The 22142-nt window shown below is 37.5% G+C and overlaps 2 protein-coding genes across 4 annotated transcripts in view; both read right to left on the bottom strand.

The window, feature by feature from the left end:
* Positions 1-1082: 1082 nt before the first annotated feature.
* LOC128683202 (uncharacterized protein) lies at positions 1083-3564 on the bottom strand. Its single transcript, XM_053768548.1, has one exon. The coding sequence runs from the start codon at positions 3492-3494 to the stop codon at positions 1242-1244; it is 2253 nt and encodes a 750-aa protein (XP_053624523.1). The 5' UTR covers positions 3495-3564; the 3' UTR covers positions 1083-1241.
* Positions 3565-16916: 13352 nt separating this feature from the next.
* LOC128683253 (forkhead box protein F1-like) overlaps positions 16917-22142 on the bottom strand; it is a 32058-nt gene continuing 26832 nt past the window's right edge. Inside the window, exons 1-2 of one of the 3 annotated variants that reach the window (XR_008406265.1) lie at positions 18107-18242; positions 17210-17345 (exon numbers count right to left, since the gene is read on the bottom strand). Coding sequence is in view for 2 of the 3 variants with exons in the window: in XM_053768676.1 (XP_053624651.1) it covers positions 17116-17345 (230 nt within the window). In the remaining variant the exon portion in view is untranslated. Of the gene's footprint in view, positions 17346-18106; positions 18243-21584; positions 21668-22142 lie in introns of those variants that run through there. The other 2 variants (XM_053768677.1, XM_053768676.1) reach the window with 2 other exon arrangements.

The following is a 22142-nucleotide window of genomic DNA, read 5'->3' as shown; positions in this document are numbered from 1 at the left end:
AAGTTTCTAATAGATGGCGCTTTAGCTAAATATAGAATTATGAATCTTTACTATCAGCCGAACTCAGATGCCAAACCGAATGAACTTGAGTTTTTTTTAGAGCGGTTGTGAGCTCAGTTATGCTCTATTGTTTGAAGTCGTAAAAATGGTGATGCACTGGTATGCAATCCGTGATGATGGACAGCGTAAAAATTGTATAGATATGCGACGTACGTCAACTCACGTCATTGTTAAAACCTATGGAAAACAACCATGGAATTAGTACGGAGTACCTACTAATTCCATGAAAACAACGGAGCACAAAGGAGCGGCACGACGCAACGTAGCAATGGGACCTGCAATGAAAACCTAACAACAATGTACGTCGATACTTGCGGTATCGACGTACAGTTTGGCGAACTATTTGCCGATAGCATAGAGCAAACATTTTCTATAAAATTTAAGCTATATTCCCGTTTTAACCCAAAAATTTTATGCTGGCTATATATCATAGTATTATGATTTACATTGCGTTGTTTCTATGTGACCTATTTTTGCGACAAAATAAAAAACAGCAATACATCGAAAACGGCAAAGTTCGGCAGACTGTTTGCCGATAGTGTATAGTCTGCTTCACTTCGTAAACTTATGTATTTATAATAGTTCTCTTAAAACAAGTACAACGTAACAATTTTTAATTTAACAATTCGCAATAGCTTTGTAAATATAATAATTTTAAGTTACCCTTGTAACAAATACATCAACTCACTTATGAATTCAACAAATCAATTTTTACAATTGTTATTAACAACTAAATAAGTAATAATTATAATTTAGGTAGGAACATAGGACATTTATGATTTTCTAGATGGAAAGAAAAAGCATTCGCAAAGCTATTATACGCTGACAAATGAATATCTTTTGTTAAAAACTTAACTTATTTAAGCAAAATTTTAGAATATCTGGATCAGGTAAAAATAATAATTGTCAAATTTATAGTCATAGGATTCTGATATCACACAAAGACAACAGCCAATTTTGATTCATATGCATTAAATTTGATATTTTTAATATAATGATTTAATTAGATAATAAAATAAATATTTTAATGTCAAAAAAGAATTAACTTTTATTACTGTCACCAATAAAAATAAGAAAAAATAGTATGATACTTTCACATAAAAATACTGAGATACTTATTTCCATTTGATTACATAATTACCCACCCAATTATACACATTAGGACACAAAATTCCTTTATACTAATCTGTAAACCCCTCTGTGAAAGCTTCCAGTAAAATCTTTTCAAACCATCTCAGTCGCTCTGTACTTTGTGAATCATCAAGGCTTTCAAATACTTCTCTAGTTTTATTACTGATTATCGACCAAAAGAAATCTAGCAAAAACTGTATAACAGGATTATAATATACCATTTCAACATTCTCACTTGTTATTTTCTGAATAACATCTAATACTGTTGTATATAGAATCGACTGACGGGTGGCAGGCTTGCATATTGATAAATGATCTAGGGGCAGTTCATAGAATGTGCCTCTGCCTAAATCAGCTGAATCAGCGTCTACAAAAAGAATGGGCACTTTAAATGCTGTGACCAGGGTTGGTAAGGTTTCCCCAAAGCTGATTGTCTCCCAGTTCCACTTATCTGCATGGGAAATAAAATTACTATGTAACTCTAAGAGGACGGGCGAGTCTACTTGCAACTGCTTAACATCATTGGATGGCCACAAAACTGCTGCAGCTGCTCTAGGCATGGTCGCCAAGGAACTCCCTTTATGTGGCGTGCTGTAAAAGAATACTGCTCTAGTATTTTTTGCAATATCTTGCAAATGGCTTTCCTCGCTTTTAGCAGCATCAACTAAAAGCTGCTTAGCAATCAGACCACCCATTGAATGTGATAACCACACCACTGGTGTGGACCCAACTTTTGCATCAACCAAGGCTACAGATAGGGCTGCAGCTCTCTCTCCAATGTCTGCAGTCAGCATTGGACAGCGTTCCACCCACTCTGATAAAGTACTCCAATAGTTAACACCTAAAATTCTCAAATTATTGCAATCCTTTGGCAACCAGTCTCTAGGCCAACAATGAGTATAGTTACAGTGGTCCTCATCCTCATTTATTAGGCCTACTCGTTTTTTCATAGATGTATAATTATAACTATTGTCAGGTTCCCGTCTAGTTTGAGTGGGTATGTCATGGAGAATAACCTCATATTCAGCCAACAATGCTTCTTCATCTAACATTACTAAGTCCTGTATTACTTCATTTAGTTCTGGATCAGAAAAATGTTTATGTGTATCGGGTTTTTCTTCACATGGATCACAATCATTGTCTGAGACAGTCACTTCAATGATGCCAACTGGCTCAGCACACTTCTTGTCTCTTTGCCTCCAAGTCACAAATACTCCACCTCTCAAACCATGAACCAAGAGAGTGTCACATGAAGTTGGTGTAGTTGTTCTATAAATAGGATGTAACAAGAATAAACCTGGTCTGTAGGTATGCTCTCCAGACAGGTTTGCTAAGGCCACTGCTGCAGAACTTGAGAGTCGAACATCATGAGATCTCAACATGCGTGATAACTCACCTATGAGACCATTTTGAAAAAAGTGTTCTAATAAGTTACTGTGTATACTTAATACTGTAAGGATTCTTAATACAGCCATTTCTATATCACTATCATTTCGATTTCTTAGCAACAATTCAGCTAATTTTGGCAAAAGAAGTACATCAACAAATGTTCTTGATGAGACATCCTGTTCATAATCTTTATTATGAAATAGTAAAATATGATGATGTATAGCATCTAAACACAACATACATAGTTCTTTTTCACTAATACTATCAGGTTTGGCAGGAATACTGTCAGCTTCCATAGCTTGTTCTTGGATATTTGCAAAATATTTTGAAAGAAAATGTTTAATACAACCATGTGGTTTAGCATTCTGCGCAGCTACTATCATATCTCGAAACTGAAATGAAAGTAATTGTGGGGTCAGGGCTGCTCGCCGGACGTGTATAGGCGGGGGAAGAAAGTAACGGAGATCCGCTCCTCGCGTTCGGGCGAGTAACACGGCTGTATTCTTGTCCAAAGCTTGCGCCAACTTCCAACAGTCCCAAATCTTATTGTTTTTGAAGTTTGCGAGCTGCTCGAGCGCAATGTTCCTCTGCTCCCAGTTGCCGTGCTTGCATAGCCACAACAATCTCCAAGCTAGTGAATGTTTCACACTCTTCCATATTCGGGCCAATCCCACTGATTGCCTCGACTCCCGATCTTGTTCTAATTTCATTTCCATAGAGTAGGCAGGATCATCAATATAAATATATTCAGGGGTCCCTTTTTTCTCTATATTTAGGACATCATCATTCACTATTCTGCATATCGAAGTACGAGTTTGATTTATTTGATAAATAACAAATAAACCACCGCTACCCCAGAGCAATGCTTCTTTTAGTATTTTTATGAAGGGTTTAATTCTATCTGGGATACTCATTATTTACTGCAATAAAATAAAAACATGAACAAAACTAGGTACCTACGTTTGTTTGTTTAGTTTGTCTGTCTATTCTGTCAATGTCATGTCACTAGACTGTAGACTTTTTTTTTTTTTGTTTATTCCCACGTTTTATTGAGGAGGCAAAGGGTACTGCCCATACAGCCAAGTCTTTTGAATTAAATATTTATATATAAATAAGAGTGGCTAATATTCACTGAAGAAGAAGGCATAAGCCAAGTTTATAGTGTACTAGACTGTAGACTCTTGGTTGTGACCATAGACGAGCCATAAACCTTCGAAATAGGCATAGACAAACAAAACTAAAGACAACGAGCTAGCAACGACCGATTACAGCAAGATTTTGTATAGATATTTGCATGGAAATACATTATTTCCACACAACTTCTCGGCCTAAATGCGGCAAAATAGGCGTTGTAAAACCGGACAAACGATCAGGGACAAAAAGCACTTATTTCGTTTTTTCTCGTGTACCTATATAACTAGCTACGCCCCGAGCGAGGCTTCAATCCCGTGGGAATTTCAGATTGAAAAGTACCCTATGTGTCATTCCAGGCTAATTATCTACCTGTGCACAAGCTTTCGCATTTAGAATATTAGTAGATAGGATAGGTTTCTCGAAATAAGCATAAACTTTGTGTGAACAGATTCAGGCTTAAAAAGGTTCGGTGGTCTTTCTTGTGTCAAAGTGTAAAATTATTCAATACCCTGCAGAGGCTATAATCTGCCAATGAAAAAATTTAAAACGTAAAACAAAAAACGTTAAAAACGCATGGATCCTGTCAACAACTTTGCGACTCCACACATGATCTCCTAATTTTATTTTACCGTTTTTCATTATATTTTTTATATATAATAATAATTATTATTAATTTGACTTGACCGTTATTCGAAGCTTATTTAATTTGAGATAGGCATTTCCCTTCCCGCCTTATATTTCTATTTCTTTCTACCCCATATTGCCCCCTATTTCCACCCCCACCACCTGGCAGTGGGGATTGTCCGTTGTTGGACAGTTCCCCATTTCAATAGTCATTGGCGTCTTGTTTCCCGCCGTGTGCAGACGTGCTTCAAAAACCTTTTCACGTCGAGAAACCGTAGTGAATATTGTGTAAGGTTACAACACGAACGTGAGTTACAATTTTTCTACTATTTTCGTTCACCATTGATGAATTTTATAATTTGATGATGACAATTTAATGACAGGAGACAATAAAATATGAATTGGCTGTAGTATCGGTCATAATATTCAATTTAGTTAAAAGCTAAAAATAGATTACCTGTCAATAATTGTTTACTTATGTAAATGAATAAACTTTTAACGAATTTTCGTTCGATTATCTAATGATTTAAATTTATATTTAAATAATTTATACTTTTCCTACCCTCAAAAATATTTTGTTTTTATTAAGTTTTCGACATTTATAGCATGAATGTTAATGAAGAAATAATAGAACCAGTGGCAGGACCATCTGGTGTAAATAAAGAGAAGCAGCGTTCTCGTAATAGAAGCAGTTCATCTTCATCTAGTAGCAGCTCATCCTCTTCATCAACGAGTTCATCGGAATGTGACCGTAAGCGCCTCAAAAAAAGAGGAGGGCGCAGAAGGAAATCTCATCGTAAAGTGCATAAACTCTCAAAAGAAATACGAAACCTTCGCAAGCAATTAATGAGAAGAGATGAACAAACCGTGAGTTTGCCACTTAATAATTATTCCGATAATGATGCTATTTCTATTCTGTCTGGCGTTAGCCAAAATTTGTATAATGATTTTACAGAATTGCCTCCCGATAATGTTAAAGATAATGAAAAACCATTTTCGTTTAATATTGAAACTAAACTTAAGGAGCCAATCATGCCGAAAACCTCTTCTGAGCATTTGAACTTGCTTAATCATTTTCAACATTTAGATAATTCTGAATGGAATGCAATAAGATATTTAGAAACTCAAAAATTATATAACCATACTCCTGGTTATACAGATATTGAATTAAATGAGGAAGTAAAACAATATGACGCCCCCCGTCATTTGATACATGCTGACCGAGCATTCGCTGCCCTGACAATGTGTGCTGTCAAGCAGAGGGATTCATTGCAAACAGTCTTGCAGGAGTTGTTATGCTGGGCTAAGGACTCTGATAACCTTTCTTATGATTCCCTACACGGGAAAATTAATGAGCTTTTTTCCACAGGAGAGTTTCTTAAAACATCTACAGATTTATTGCAGATCATTTGTGGCCACAGAGCTGAAATTTTTCAGATGCGTAGAGATTGTGTTACAAAGCAAGTTAAGGACCCATTAGTTAAAACACATTTAAAAAAGATACCACCGACAGCTACATATTTGTTCAATCCTGAGAAATTCTCAAATGCGATTGAAAAGGCCGGTGGAGTCCGTAAGTGTTTTTGGCCAGTTAAAAAGAATAATAGCTCTACCTCGCAGGCTGAGCCTAAACCTAGCACCTCCTCGCAGGGGGCTGCGCGCAAAAAACCTACGCAAGGTTGTTTCAATGGGTCATGCAGTAACATGCACTACTCGCATGCCACACATTGCCATAACCCAACTCCGCAAGGTGGTTGCAATACCCATTATCCTTCGCAAGGATATAATCATCGTTCGACAGCACCGAACAATCGAAATTCCTTTCGAAACCATTCCTCTCGTACCAATACAAGAGGTCAAAGTCAAAACAAATCTGGTCAAAAAAGGTCAGCATCGCAGTCAGAAAATAACAATGATAATAAGCGAAAAAAATTCTGACTCGAAGCAGTTTCGAGCGGGCCGTCTGAAAGAATTCATTCGCGAATGGGAACAATTAAATGCTCCAAATTATGTATTAAAGATTCTAAAAGGGTATCGCATACCCTTTTGTCGCAAGCCACCTTTGGTTCACATAGATGCTTTGAGGAACCATCCAAGTGTGCCACCATCAAACGAAATGTCTGCAATAATAGACCAAATGATAGACCAAAAAGTCCTAGCAAAAGCAGTGCCAGGACCGAGCTTTCTATCCTCAATTTTTCTTGTTCCCAAGAGCGACGGGACATCTCGCCCGATATTCAATTTAAAGGCACTAAATGCATTTATAATGACAGAAAAATTCCGGCTGCTCAACATGTCCCGAATTCCAGACTTTTTGCAACCGAGAGATTGGCTCTGCAAAGTAGATCTATCACAGGCCTACTTCCATCTTCCTGTCGCCCGCAGCCACAGGAGGTTCCTTCGGCTAATGTATCAAGGCCAGTTATTGGAGATGACTTGTTTACCCTTTGGCCTGAGTACGGCACCCAAAACTTTCGCCAGTTTAACCAACTGGATTGCCCAAGTACTCAGGCAGCAGGATGTCCGGATAGTGGTGTTCTTGGACGATTTTTTGCTCGCTCATCAAGACAGGACCACACTTCAACATCACGTTCGATTGGCAATACAAACTTTAGAGACATTAGGATGGATTATAAATTACAACAAGTCGATCCTAGTGCCGTCAAAATCACTAACATACTTGGGCATCAATTGGGACCCATGGATCAATCGGAAACAACTACCCGAGGAAAAGCTCCCTTCATTGACGTCCAAACTGACATCGATGCTAGAAAGAGGCAGCACAAATCTCGCGGACTTGCAAAGTCTAGTGGGGCTCCTGAATTTTGCCAGCTTCACTGTACCACTGGGTCGCCTGAATTATCGCGCTCTATTGAATCTTCTCAATATTTTAGTGAAAAGAAATCCCAAGTATCAACACAAGATCCCTCTGGACGCCAGAGAGAATCTGAGGTGGTGGTTGCTGAACTGCAGGCGCCCATCGCTCATTCATGTGTCTCCACCCTCACACTACCTTACCACGGATGCATCGGATTTGGCATGGGGAGCTCGATTAGACAACCTAGCGCTATCGGGGTTTTGGACACATTTCGAACAAAACCTTTGTGGAGCCCACAAACAGTTTGAGTAGAAACAACGCGACGCGACGCGCGCTCTGTTCAGCGCGCTCCCCACCACCGCGCGAGTTGTGCCGTGATGCGAATTACGTGTGCAGTATCAATGTTGTACTATAAATATATGTAAATATTGTAAAATAAATTATTCTACTTCCATTCTTCTCATTGGCATTTTATTTCGAGTAGTCTAAGCACACTACAATTGGTGACCCCGAAAAAAGAAGAAATCTCATAAAAATGGAAAAGAAAGAAGAATTTTCTGACGCGTCCTCCTCTCCGGAAGCGGTTGCAAAGGAAGTGTCAACTATTTCTCTACAGTCAAGAATACCGCCGTTTTGGCGAGCCCAACCTAAGCTGTGGTTCGCACAATTTGAAGCCGTGGTATCTTCATACAAGACCAGTGAAGATCAAAAATATAATCTCGCTGTCGCCGTGTTAGAGAGAACAGACATCGAACAAGTGAGCGATATCATCTGCAATCCACCATCCACTGGAAAATATCTAGCGCTGAAGAAGAGACTATTGTCGGTGTACGAAGAATCCGAATCCAAGCAATTCCAAAAGCTGCTAGGAGGATTAGAGCTGGGAGAACAGAAACCTTCTCAACTTCTTCGTGTAATGCGAGATTTATCCGGAACAAAAGTCGCCGATGACGCCCTGAAAGTTCTGTGGATGGGACATTTGCCGTCGCAAGTACGAGCCGTGCTATCTGTCAGCACAGAATCCTCGCTCGACACCATGGCTACGATGGCAGACAAGATGATGGAGCACACAGAACAAGCGGTAGCAGAAGTCCGTGAAGATTCAACCCCTAGAAGCAGCAGCGAAACGCAAAACAACTTGCAATTTCAAGTCTTAAGCAAACAAATAGAAAAGCTTACACTTGAGATTGCCGCTCTCAAAGAAGGTCGGTCCAGATTTCGTGGTCGTCAACCCTTTAGAAACCCACGCCAGAACAGATCATCAACCAGATCGAAGTCGAGAAACGGAAGAAAACCAGGTGACCCAGAATGGGAATGCTCGTATCACTATCGCTTCGGTGATAAGGCCAGAAAATGCCAGTCACCCTGCGCTAGGCGACGGTCGGAAAACTAGAAGCAACATCGACGGTGGCGGGCGTTGGTGTTACTAAAGGGAGTAACCGTCTCTGCATCAGGGAGCTGAACACGAAAGAGCGTTTTCTCGTAGACACCGGCGCAGACATATCTGTATTAGCAGCGAAAAACAGAAACCAAACTCCGAGCAACACCTACAAGTTGTACGCAGCGAACAATACGCCGATACGAACCTACGGAGAGAAAACTATAAATCTCAACATAGGCCTTCGTCGCACATACAAATGGACATTCATCGTTGCAGACGTACAGACATCCATACTGGGCGCAGATTTCTTACGAAGTCACAAGTTACTCGTCGATCTACATCAAAAGAAGCTCATAGACAGCGTCACTGATTTGAAGATAGAAGTCATAGAAACAACAAGCAATCAGCCCACAGTATACATCATAGACCAAAATCACATATATCAAGATATCTTAAAAAAATATCCCGAAGTACTACGCCCGATGTCAGTGAAGGAACCAGCAAAACACAGCGTCACACATCACATCGAAACCGCCGGCCCCCCACTCTTCGCCCGGCCTCGACCCCTCCCACCCGACAAGTACAAAGCGGCCAAGATTGAATTTGAGAAAATGATGGAGATGGGTATTTGCCAACCATCCAAAAGTCCATGGGCGAGTCCATTACACGTCGTCACAAAGAAAAATGGCTCACTTCGTGTGTGTGGAGACTACAGAAGACTTAACGCCGTGACTGTACCCGATCGCTACCCCATACCGAGAATTCAAGACTTCACATACAGATTGCACAATAAGAAAATATTTACGAAATTAGATTTAAAAATGGCATATTATTGGATCCCAATTCGAGACGAAGATAAAGCAAAGACAGCCATCATTACACCGTTCGGACTCTTCGAATTCAACTGCATGACGTTTGGCCTACGAAACTCTAGCCAAACATTCCAAAGATTTATGCACGAGGTACTACGAGGCTTGGATGACATCGTCTACTCATTCATCGACGATTTATTAGTATTTTCAAATAATCCGGATGACCACAGAAGGCACGTAGAACTTGTCCTGGAACGCCTAAGTAAATATGGAGTATCGTTAAACATCGAGAAATGTGAATTCGGAAGAAACAAGATTGAATTCCTCGGTTATCAAGTCTCAGTGGAGGGGATAACACCGACCGAAGAGCGCACTCACGCCATCTCTAACTATCCGAAACCAAACACGGTGCAAGATCTTAGAAGATTTCTTGGCATGGTCAACTTCTATCGTGACTGCCTACCTCATCAAGCCGAACATCAACACGAATTAAACAAATACTTACATAACGCCAAGAAGAACGACAAGACACCGATAGTATGGACAACTGAAGCCGAAACAGCTTTCGATATATGCCGACAAAGCGTTCTCAAAGCTACTACGTTATCACATCCAGTACCCGGTGCACCGTTATCTTTGTTGACCGACGCGTCTGACTGCAGTTTGGGCGCAGTGCTACAGCAAAAAGAAAATGAAGTATGGAAACCACTCGCATTTTTCTCGAAGTCAATGAGCGAGACGCAACGGCGATACAGCGTGTACGATCGCGAATTACTAGCTATGTACACCGCTGTCAAACACCTACGACGTCTTATAGAGGGGAGCGAAGTGACCATTTACACCGATCACAAACCTCTAGTAAACGCCTTAACAAGACCGCCGAGCAACAGTGACACACCGAGAAGAGAGAGACAACTACATTATATCAGCCAGTTTTGTTCAAGAATCAAGTTCATACAAGGAGAAAAAAATCTAGCAGCCGATGCCATGTCACGCATAGAAGAAATAGATCTACTCACATGCATAGATTACGAAAAATTATCACAAGAACAGAAAAGAGATATCACCCTACAAGATTTGAAAAATCATCCGAAATTAACTTTTGCCGACACAATTCTGACAGGCGTCACTCAACCTATCACGTACGAGACATCGACAGGGAAAAATCGACTGTATCTACCACAAGCTTTTCGTTATGCCGCTTTCAAAGCGCAACACGAATTAAGCCATCCAGGAATACGCACGACGAGAAGAATAATGACTTCAAAATATTTTTGGCCGTCTATAAACAAGGACGTCGGAACATGGGCCAAATCCTGCATTGGTTGTCAGCGTGCGAAGATTCATAGACATGTCGTCAGTCCCTTAGGCGAGTTTTCACCGGCAAGAAGATTTGAACATGTACATACAGACATCGTTGGACCTCTACCGATCTCGCAGGGATACCGCTACCTCGTCACAATCATCGATCGCAACACGAACTGGATGGAAGCGGTACCGGTCAAAGAAATCACCGCCGAGATTGTTGCTCAAGCAGTCTATGAAGGATGGATATCGAGATTTGGATGTCCTTTACGAATCACCACGGACCAAGGACGGCAATTCGAGTCATCATTGTTCAATGCACTAATGAAGAAATGTGGCATAAGGCGCATAAGAACTACAGCCTATCATCCTCAAGCCAACGGAAAAGTGGAAAGATTCCATCGCACATTGAAGGCGGCATTGATGGCAAGAGAGGCCAGTACAAGGTGGATAGAAGATTTACCTACAGTTTTGCTTGGCATACGCACTGCACTACGTGACGACAACACTAGTCCTGCACTGATGACGTATGGTTCTACGCTACGAGTCCCGTTCGATTTCTTTGTACCTACAAAGTCAAAGAATGAAGACGCCCAATTCATCCGCCAGTTCACAGAAACAATGTCAACTCTATCACCTGTACAGAGAATAATCGCATCGAGTAAGAACCTCTTCGTATATAAGGAATTATCAACATGCAGTCATGTATTCGTCCGCAATGACACTGTGAGAAGCCCCTTGATAGCGCCATATGACGGTCCATACAGAGTGATAGAGCGAAACAACAAATATTTCAAGATTGAATTGCCACTTCGAGCATCCAATATATCCATAGATCGACTCAAACCGGCACACATAATCAAGCAAGATGACGACGTAGCGGCAAACGCGCAACCGAGCCATCCCCACTCCTCGAAACCCGCACCAGCAACGAGTACATCTCAGCGCTCACTATCTGCTCACACGCCGAGTGCGCCGCAACCACGTATTGTCAAGCCGAGAAAACAGGAAACAACAACTATGCCGAAGATATCAAGACATGGAAGAGTAATCAAACCTTGTGTACGCTTCGCTTGAAGGGGGATAATGTGGAGCCCACAAACAGTTTGAGTAGAAACAACGCGACGCGACGCGCGCTCTGTTCAGCGCGCTCCCCACCACCGCGCGAGTTGTGCCGTGATGCGAATTACGTGTGCAGTATCAATGTTGTACTATAAATATATGTAAATATTGTAAAATAAATTATTCTACTTCCATTCTTCTCATTGGCATTTTATTTCGAGTAGTCTAAGCACACTACACCTTCATTGCAATCAAAAAGAAATGCTCGCAATCTTAAAAGTTTTACAAGATCATTGTCAACGCCTGAGTCACAGCACTCTTTTAGTGCAGTGCGACAACAGAACCGTAATAGCATATCTCCGTCACGAAGGAGGTACCAGATCGACTCCTCTGTTAAATCTGACTTACCGGATATATCAGATTCTCAAAGAATATCAAATACACCTAAAAATACATCACATCCCAGGGATGTACAATGGACATGCCGATCATCTGTCGAGGTTGAGACAAACTCCAGAATGGCATCTCCTTCCCAACAGTACTCAGAAAATATTCAAGAAATGGGGAATTCCCCTAATCGATCTATTTGCGTCCAGTCGCGCACATGTAGTAATCAATTATGTCTCCCTAGACATGAACGATCGTCAAGCATTGTTTCACGACGCATTCTCACAGCTTTGGAATTATCCTCTGGCGTGGGTATTCCCCCCACCTTTTCTCATTCCCAGGGTATTAAGTCATTTGAACCAGTGCCAGGGGATTTACCTACTAGTGGTTCCCCGATGGGAACGAGTTTTCTGGAGAGCAGATGTGAAAGCACGAGCTTTAGCCCCTCCGTTTACACTTCTGAATCTAGAAGAAGCCCTAATAGACGTAACGACAGGCCTCCCACCTCCGAATGTGCACCATATGACACTGGAAGTGTGGAAATGTGGGGGTGGGTAAATAATTTAAAAGATTGGAGTAATGAACAAATCAGTCTTCTCCAAAAATCTTGGAGACCATCAACTCGAAAAATATATGATTGCGCCTGGAAAAAATGGTTAGTGTGGGCCAGAGACCAGGGAATTGACCCGTATAGCCCTAATGGCAATGACCTTGCTAAATACTTAGCTGAGTTACATTTGCAACATAAATTATCATACAACACTATTTTAGTACATAAATCTGCAATTTCCACTCTATGCAATGTAGAATGTTCAGGGACTTTGAGTTCACATCCTGTGGTTAAACAAGTTTTGAAATCTATATCATTACAAAAACCGTGCCATCAAAAACCACCAATTTGGAACATAGATGTTTTAGCCTCTTATATAGAAAATTATAACATAGATGTAACTAACATTTTTCAGACCCAACGTCATACCGCTGTCCTTTTGTTGTTATGTTCAGGCAGAAGGGTTCATGATTTAACCTTACTTAGCGTAGATCCAAATCATTGTAACCTCTTTGAAGATTCAGTTGTTTTTTGGCCAATATTCGGATCTAAGACAGATTCCGTAGATTATAGGCAATCAGGCTGGAGGTTAAGTACAAATCCAGGAAGTCGTAACCTGGATCCTGTATTTTGGATAAAACATACAATTGATTTACTGAACGACATTAGAAACTCCAGCAAATGTAATACATTGTTTGTAAATACTAAAGGCAAGCCAAAACCAGCTTCTCGAACTATCATAGGGGGTTGGGTTAAAACCATAATGAAAGATTCAGGCATAACAGCTACTCCAGGAAGCATACGATCAGCTGTAGCTTCGAAAAATTGGTTGGACAATTACCCGTTACAAGATGTATTGTCAAGAGGAAATTGGCGATCAAGTAACACTTTTTGTAAATTTTATAGACGAGAAGTTATGCCTGCATCAGTCACCCCTTCTGTAACTGCACTTTTTAGTATAGCTGATTAGAAAATGTATTTAATGTGGGTATATTCATAAGCAATGGATATATTGTTATTTGATTTATTGTTACAGATGGCTATTTGCTTAATATAATTTCAAGTTGGTTATGAAATTATTATTTATTTTTTTCATAATATAAATACCCATGTATCATTACATCAGAACGTTTTATTTTAGCCTCACTTGAAATGAATACTCATTTCCATACATAATCACATTAGGCGTCTTTTATTATTCACCACCACCAGGCGATAACAAACAAGTCTCAAATTAAATAAGCTTCGAATAACGGTCAAGTCAAATTAATAGCAGCGTTTTACCTACCAATAAAACGCTTATTAATTTACTTACCTTATTCGAAGCTTATGATGAAACTCTGCCTGGTATATTTTCGACTCAATGACTATTGAAATGGGGAACTGTCCAACAACGGACAATCCCCACTGCCAGGTGGTGGGGGTGGAAATAGGGGGCAATATGGGGTAGAAAGAAATAGAAATATAAGGCGGGAAGGGAAATGCCTATCTCAAATTAAATAAGCTTCGAATAAGGTAAGTAAATTAATAAGCGTTTTATTGGTAGGTAAAACGCTGCTATTATTATTTTATTATAATAATTAATAATATAGTGACATTTTAATTTTATTTGTAAAACATGTACGTGATTTGTGATCTTCAAGTGTCTGAATTATACTTCTATTTCGATGAATAAGATTTGTAATATTAAGTGATGGGAATCAAGTGTGTCATGCTCACTCAAATGGTCAATCTGGTGGTGGCGTGTGTAAATAAACTAGTACCTATTTAAGTAAAATACTTAGGTATAGGTACGCAAACCTCGCGATAAGCTTTTATGGTCATATAAATTGTGTATAATGAGGTTAAATTTTAAAGGAACACTATATTTTCTTCTTTTTGGAGCATTTAAATAAAAGCTTTTTTTTAAGATTTTTTCTTTTAATTATTAGTTTAAAAAAATAATAATAAAAATGCGATTTTTACGGAACACTCGACGTGCGAGTCTATCTAGCACTTGATCGGATCACTTTTTTATTTATTGCGGACTAATAAAATTTTAATGTAACCTTTGTCACGAGGTTATACTACGTAGTTATAATTAAAATTTTATATCTATGTATAATTAAAAGTCAATTGTATTTTATAAATTAAATGTATTTAGACCTAATTATCCATCCATCTGAAACTTAATCTTAACAAGTACCTTAATAACTAGATACTCTTAACATAGAGTGCAATGTAGGTACATCTAAATTATCAAAATTAGGTACCTACTTATAGGTAATAGTATTATGTAGTTAGTAATATGTTAAATTTTTGGTACAATAAAGGTTTTTTTTAATTTATTCAATTTATCAATGTCGGTAGGTAATACTTATTTACCAAAAATTTAACTGTTACTGTAATAGGTAGTACCTTATATATCTGTAACAATAACACCTATAGGTACAAACTTGATAATAATATTTTTAAAATTCGAATTTAATAAATCAAAGATAAACCGTTACCTCTCTCTCTCTCTCTCTCTCTCTCTCAGAAATCAGATAAATATAACAGGCTAAAACAGAAAATGATGATGGCTGCTCATGATCATTATTTACCCTAAGTAGATAGTTAAGTACTGGAAACTTCGCTGTTATTTAAATTAAATTGAATAAAAAAATGTGCGATACTGACAAAATATATCTTTTAAAAAGGTCTTGTCTCTTATATCTTTGTAAAAACAATAATAGGGAATAGGGTGGTAAACATGCCCTAATAAGGAATAGAAATTTGCTTATGTAATATATAAATCTATACATTAGTATTTTTGAATCTAGTCACTTATTGCATTCGACTAAGAGGAAATTTACAAAATCATCCAATTAAAATCTGTCTAAAGTCATAAAATACGATTTTATTTATGTAAGTAGTTAGGTAGTTACATTATATTAATTAAACAATAAACTAAGTTATATTTAGAATCTTTGGTTTATGTCGTCAGTTTATAAAAACGTACTTACATTTTATTTAAATAGATTTTGTAAAAATTGTATTTCTCAGAAATTATACCTAAAGTACATAATAGGTTTGTACTTATATTATTTCTTAGATAAATTACATTAAGAATACTCAATAAATATTCGTCTATGATTTATTTAGGTACCTGATGACCGCGTAATAACAATTTTAATGTTAAAATCATATATTTTTTATTGTGTGAATAATATTGTGCATCGGTCGTGATCCACCTGTTGAGTTCACCTAGGTGGATCACGGCCACTATATCTTGCCGGTGGTCCACCTCGGTTCACCACGGACAATTTTTCGTTCTATGTGGAATAAAAAGCCAGTGCGTAGTGGTTCCATCCACAGTACTAACGCTGAGATCTCAAATGATATTTACTAAATAAATACGTAAAGCCAATATCCCAAGTAATAAGCATTATAAATGCAAAAAAGTTTTGTGTTACCCTTTATCTACAATAAATTTACATTTTGACACATTACATACTTACTTCTGTAAATATTTAAAAAAATATAGGAACATAGAGAATTCGTAAATAGGGTAGTTGCATGTATTTAGAATAAATATAATTAGCATTCACTCAATGAAATACGATAATCAAATGTCACTTTAATTGATCAAATTTATATTAAATGTTTTATTCAAGTATGCTTAATTAAAATGTTTTTTTTACTCCAACGTCACTTGATCCCACGCCCCATTTTTTTGTTTTTGAGACATGGAAAAAGTATCTGACTTGATGGCAACTACCCTAATATGTTACAATATTTTCTTACCAAATACTTTGGTACCATATCTCCTTTAATTTTCCTTATCTATTCAGCATTATACATAATATTATTATATAGGTATATAGATGATATTAAATTTGGTACAATTAAATAAGACATTGTTTCGTAAATCTTACTATATTATCACACACATTAACTATCGTACCAAGCGGATCCTGCGCCGGGTTCGACGTTCAACGGTTGAGGAAGATACCAGGAAAACGCTCAGATGATAGAGAACTACCTAACCAACTGCTAACTTTAAATACCATATAATTCAGCTGTATAAATATCTCCGGGTGTATATATTAATAGTTATTTAATAAGTAGAAAAATACGAATTCTAAAAATAATTAACTTTAATAGGTAAGTACTTAATGGAGATAAATATATTTTCAATAATGACAGCTCGTTGACAACAGTACTTAGTAAACTCCACCATTTCAATGCTCCACAGATATAAGATTTTAAAACGTTAACACATGCCTACGAAAAGAAAAAAAAAAAGTTGAATAATAGTGATATATCGTATAAGTCAGAATATCTGTTCTGAGAGTTTATTTAAGAAATGCCTTACTGGCTCTTTATCAATCGAAAATATGAAACATTAAAATTAATCCACCGTACGCAAGAGTCACATGAGTGGAAGAATTTCACTATTTAGGACCACTGGGCTATATTTTAGACCACATATTAATTTTATTTAGTACTTCATGTGGTCATAATAGGTAGTGGTCGTCGCTGTCGGTGTTATAGAAGGAGGGGAGGGCAACGTCGAGAGCGGCGTCGGCGGTGGCGTAGCATACACCTTCCTTTCGGGCAGGGGGGGCAGCGAGGAAGGCAGGCTAAAGCCCCCCAGCCCGGGGATCGAAGGCCCGCCAGCCAACATCTGACCGTGAACGCCCCGCATCCCAGCGAACATTGGCGCCGATCCTGGAAAATACATGTGTCTAATAAGCTTTGGCTGTTAATAAAGTTTCGCTTTGCACCTCTTGTCTGAAAACTAATGCTCATTGACCTATTGCTTAGTCGTGCTCCGTTGTTTTTTATAGGTTTTGACACTGACGTGGGTTTACGTACATAGAAATTTCATACAATTTCTGCTTTGTTCTGCGTTGTCAAAATGTTGGAGCTCGACTGAGCAGGGGGGCATGACTCTAAGAAAGTATAAATAATGATGAGATATGGTTGGATTAAAGATACATATAGTAATTGACGGGACAGAATGGGCAGAACTGAGGATCATATTGCTTGCGAGAAACATCGCCTTGAGTTGCATGAAGCACCAGGCGATCAAGACATTCAGACACCAACCATATACTCATCTAACCATGAAGAAAATGTTCATCATCATTGTTAACCAATTTAATGGCTGCACTTTATGAAACATTTTTAGATTTTTAGTTAAGCAGAGCGTAGGCGGAACCTGGGCTCCGATTCTCTATGGCTGTTAAAGAAAAAGGGAGGCCTCTTCTACGTATGCAAGGATAATCAGTTTTAATAAATACATTTTCTAAAAATAATTAACCTATTTATATATTTTTAACACTCAAAACCGTGAAATAAAATCAATAAGCAGTGTAGCAATGTGTAGTGATGAAAATAATTTGGCCTGTACCTATGGCTTGAGTTGAATTCGACGCTATGTTTGGAATAAGTTAGGGTACTAAATGAACATTTACGGACTAACTGACCTGGCCATCTTAGACATAAATTTTATTTTGTGTTCATTCCACCACTCATTGTAGATTAAGTATTTAACGAATATTACAGCTGGTTTAATAAATTTTTAAATCAGTTCGTCAACAATAAAAGTTTTCCATTCCTGGCCGCTAGAACTAGAATGCAGGTATGCATGTATCAATGCGCAGTTTAAACTTTGCGCAACCTAAAAACATTGATTTTTCAGCAACTGCATGGGCACTAAGAGCTAGCTCTAGTATATTCATGATCTCCTAGTACATCAAGACGGAAGCCGCCATCGTCTAAGGTGCTTCAGCCATCACTTAGCGATGATAAAATAATTTTCGATTGAGAAATCCAAGGTGCCAATTCTGTCACGATAGTGTCTCAATTACAACAGTAGTAAGAGCTAGGACGTAATAAATGGTACTTCAGCAGAATTGGCATCGTGGCCTTACGTCATAGATATAGGTTGTCTCCTTAAGCGGGTGTTAAGCGGGCATGACATAAATTTTAAAATTTTTGGAGAACAATGCCTGTGCTTAACAAAAAATCTAATTAAGTTATATTTCTTAGTATGTCAGGCTTATCAAACGAAGTTGTAGTTTTCGTTAAAACGTACTGCCGAAAAAAATTCAAGAGCAGCTAGTATGACTCAGTTTAAAAGTATCCAAATTCAAAATTAAATATCGAAGTGATGTTTTAGATTCCATGGAAAATAAATTGGATGAAAACCATAACACGACGACGGCGTGGTCATAACTCTTCTGTAAGGTTTTTCGAATCTATTTTTAAATTTAGACATCGACCAACTTATTTCTCTGTGAAACTGGCAGCCGGTAATTTCATCATTGCTGGAAAATATCAGTAGCTATAAATTATAGTCTAACTAGGTATTACCACAGCTCCACCAACGATAGCCTATGTTTGATCTCGTGTCGGTAACTATATCTATGCCAAATTTTATCAAAAGGGGCCTAGCAGTTAATTCGCGAAAGCGCGACAGACTTTCGCCTTTATGTTTTGATGTTCGTTGGGTTACTAGTCGTTGATGATTGATCTTGCAACTCTAGATTGATTTATTCCTAGTTGAGAAAACAAAGTTGGCATATAAAAAATAAATGGTTTGTAAATAACGCAGCGTATATTTTTGAAAAAACGTCTCAAAAACAGAAGCTATAATTGCATGTGTTCATCTCGTCTCGCCTGCTCTGTGTCTATTATCGCGTCTGCAAGATGGAGCTACTTTTGTGTTAAATTAAACAAATCTAGAGACCGGTCAGGTGCGGTATTAGGAATAAAATGTTGCCTATTTATATTTCTAAGAATGGTTAAGTAAATGTTTTTGTATTTTACAAAAAATATGTGTACGATAATTTAAAAGATTATGTACGAAATGTAGTGGCAAGCGTGAGGTTATACCCCCTTGCATTTTATTGCAAGGTTTTGTATCCTGTGCTGTTAATGTGCATCCGATGCGAACGAGTTTTTTACATAATGCCATTGTTGCCACAAGCTTTTATTTTCGTCAGAGAGATCTGGTGGCATTTAACGCCTGACAAAAATCCATGTCCGTGCTGGAAATAGCTGAGGAGTTCCCTCGTTAGCAGCCTATACTGGGTGCACCATCAGGCCACGCTTATTATAATAATGCATTGTCATGGAAACTGTAACGATGTGGAAATTTTCAACTCTGTGTGATAAATCTAACTTGCAAGATTTGATTACAATCAAACACTTACAATGAAAATCAACAATTACAATGTCATGGAAATTGAAACTATGTGGGAAATTTCAACTCTGTGTGAGAAATCTAACTTGCAAGATTTGATTACAGACCGACAAGCAAACATCGGGACTGGTAAATTAAAAGCTTGTAAAATATAATGTTACTTGTTTATGACAAAAGGAAAATTTGATTCTGAATTTCAAAAAATGGCAGTTGGAAAAAAATATCAATAAAAAAACTCCTAACCCTATGTTGCAATTAAATATAATTGTTTGTTTTGTTGACTGTAACGATTGGCAAGAGCGCAGCAAGCGCTATAAAACTATTGCGTGCTGTTACGTCTGTAGACTACCCGCGTTTCATAAACTACTCTTGCGCATGTCATCGCTTCCAATGCCCATAGATCATTCCAAGGGCCGCGATGAACAATAAATAGCTCTCAAGTTGCTGGCGATGATCGACGCGAGCCGACGCGGGCGCAGCCACAGTACTTTAGCCATTTAACTATAGATTTATCGGTATTTAAGTACCTCAGGTGTGGGAAATGCTCACTTTTATGGATGACGTATACCTATTTTCAAATTTTAATAAGTAACAACCTAAAGCATTCCTAGAAATGTTTCACAAAGACTGAATTAGCTATATGATTTTTTTGTAGGTATTGATTTATTATTACCGACAGCTTTTAAGTTTAATAAATGTATTGTAATAATCTAATATCTTTACATATAATAGAAAATAAGAAAATAACCCCCCCCCCCCTGTCGCGTCTGTCTATATGAACACGATAAACTCAAAAACTACCGAAGCAATTTTTGTACAACTTTTACTAATTCGTTTTTATGGAAGGTTTACACTAGGTGTGTATTTTTTTGTGATTTTTACACGGTCACACAGGTCTGGAAGCCACCTATTTAATAGAATCAGGAATTTTCCACGGCAGCGAAGGTGCAGAGCACAGCTTGTACACAAATACATAGGAAAGTTTAAAAAAACGTTAATTAATTAACATCACGTAGTAAAATTCATATATCCGGTAACAAATTAAAGAATTCGCATAAATCACATATAATAATAAAAAGTATAGAAATTAAACATTCGCCAGCGAAATATGAATCCTGAATGCCGGAAAATTTGTATGCTATATTATGTACATCTGCCTATTTTATGTCAATGTCGTAAAAGTGTATCATTCGTCTTATATGTGTATTTAACCGTACGATGTTTACCTAATAATGCGTTTACGATGGCCATCAGAAATGAAACTGGTGGAGAAAAAGTTAATTGCTTAATTAAGTTATTAATAAAATTATGTGTGTCTAACAGAAATAATTTACCTGGCATTAAGGATTCACGAGGACGCAATATGTTTGTAAAAAATAATCCAAGAAATGAAATTAACCATTAAATTACATTTTACAAATTGAAACAAAAATAACATTTTTTTGACAAACATTACTTTGTGTGTGTATTTTGATTTATTCTTGATGACCTACTTTAAAATGAAAAATGTTTAACTCATTACATTTACGAATTACATTGAAGTTAAGTAGGTACATTATATTAATGAAAATCCCATTTCACCCACTATTTAACGACATTTTTGTTCTTTTACTTTTATTACTAAAGTTACTTTCCCTCATCTAAACTTAGTACTTACTCGTATTCTAGTATAATGTATCTATTTCTTGGAATATTTTGTTACGTTTTGTCACAAGTAAGTAATTCGCGGTAGGCATCTAATTATATGAATTTTATACCTGAATCGAATGTAGTCGACCATTTCAAGTTACAAATGGTATAAAATTTCCATGAAAACCCGGTATTGCGCCTTCGAGCCTCCCTAAATGAAGGAAAACAATAGGTTTATAAATATCAAACACCAAAAACAGACATGGATGAAAATTAGGATCATCGAAGGCTTTGTCGAAACATGACATTGATGTGATGTAACTCTTTGCATGAAATCAGTAAATATATAGAAACTTATTTTTATTAGTACAAAACAAACCTTCGTGGTTTTATCATAATACATTGCATTGTATGTATATTTTGTGGCATAATTATGTTTTTCCTAATTTACTTTGGTATAACAATGTTGGCATAACTTTTGACATAATAGTACTTACACATATATTTTTTGTAGTTTTCTTTTAATTGATAATTCTTAATTAATAAAAAAAGAAAATAATAATTTGTTCACAACAGTGGATCAAAATATTCATAATTCAGAAGTTACATTATTATTATAGTTAAGACGGCGGAATTTAAATATTACTAAAAAAAAATTACGTAGTTATGTTAAAATAACATGCAAT

This window comes from Plodia interpunctella, chromosome Z, assembly GCF_027563975.2.
Source record: "Plodia interpunctella isolate USDA-ARS_2022_Savannah chromosome Z, ilPloInte3.2, whole genome shotgun sequence".
Lineage (NCBI taxonomy): Eukaryota > Metazoa > Arthropoda > Insecta > Lepidoptera > Pyralidae > Plodia > Plodia interpunctella.
Note: the sequence above shows the minus strand (reverse complement) of the source record. Positions and strands in the feature narration are given on the sequence as shown.

What these genes read in the sequence shown, in the direction of transcription:
- LOC128683202 (XM_053768548.1), bottom strand. Translation starts at nt 3,494, where the DNA reads ATGAGTATCCCAGATAGAATTAAACCCTTCATAAAAATACTAAAAGAA.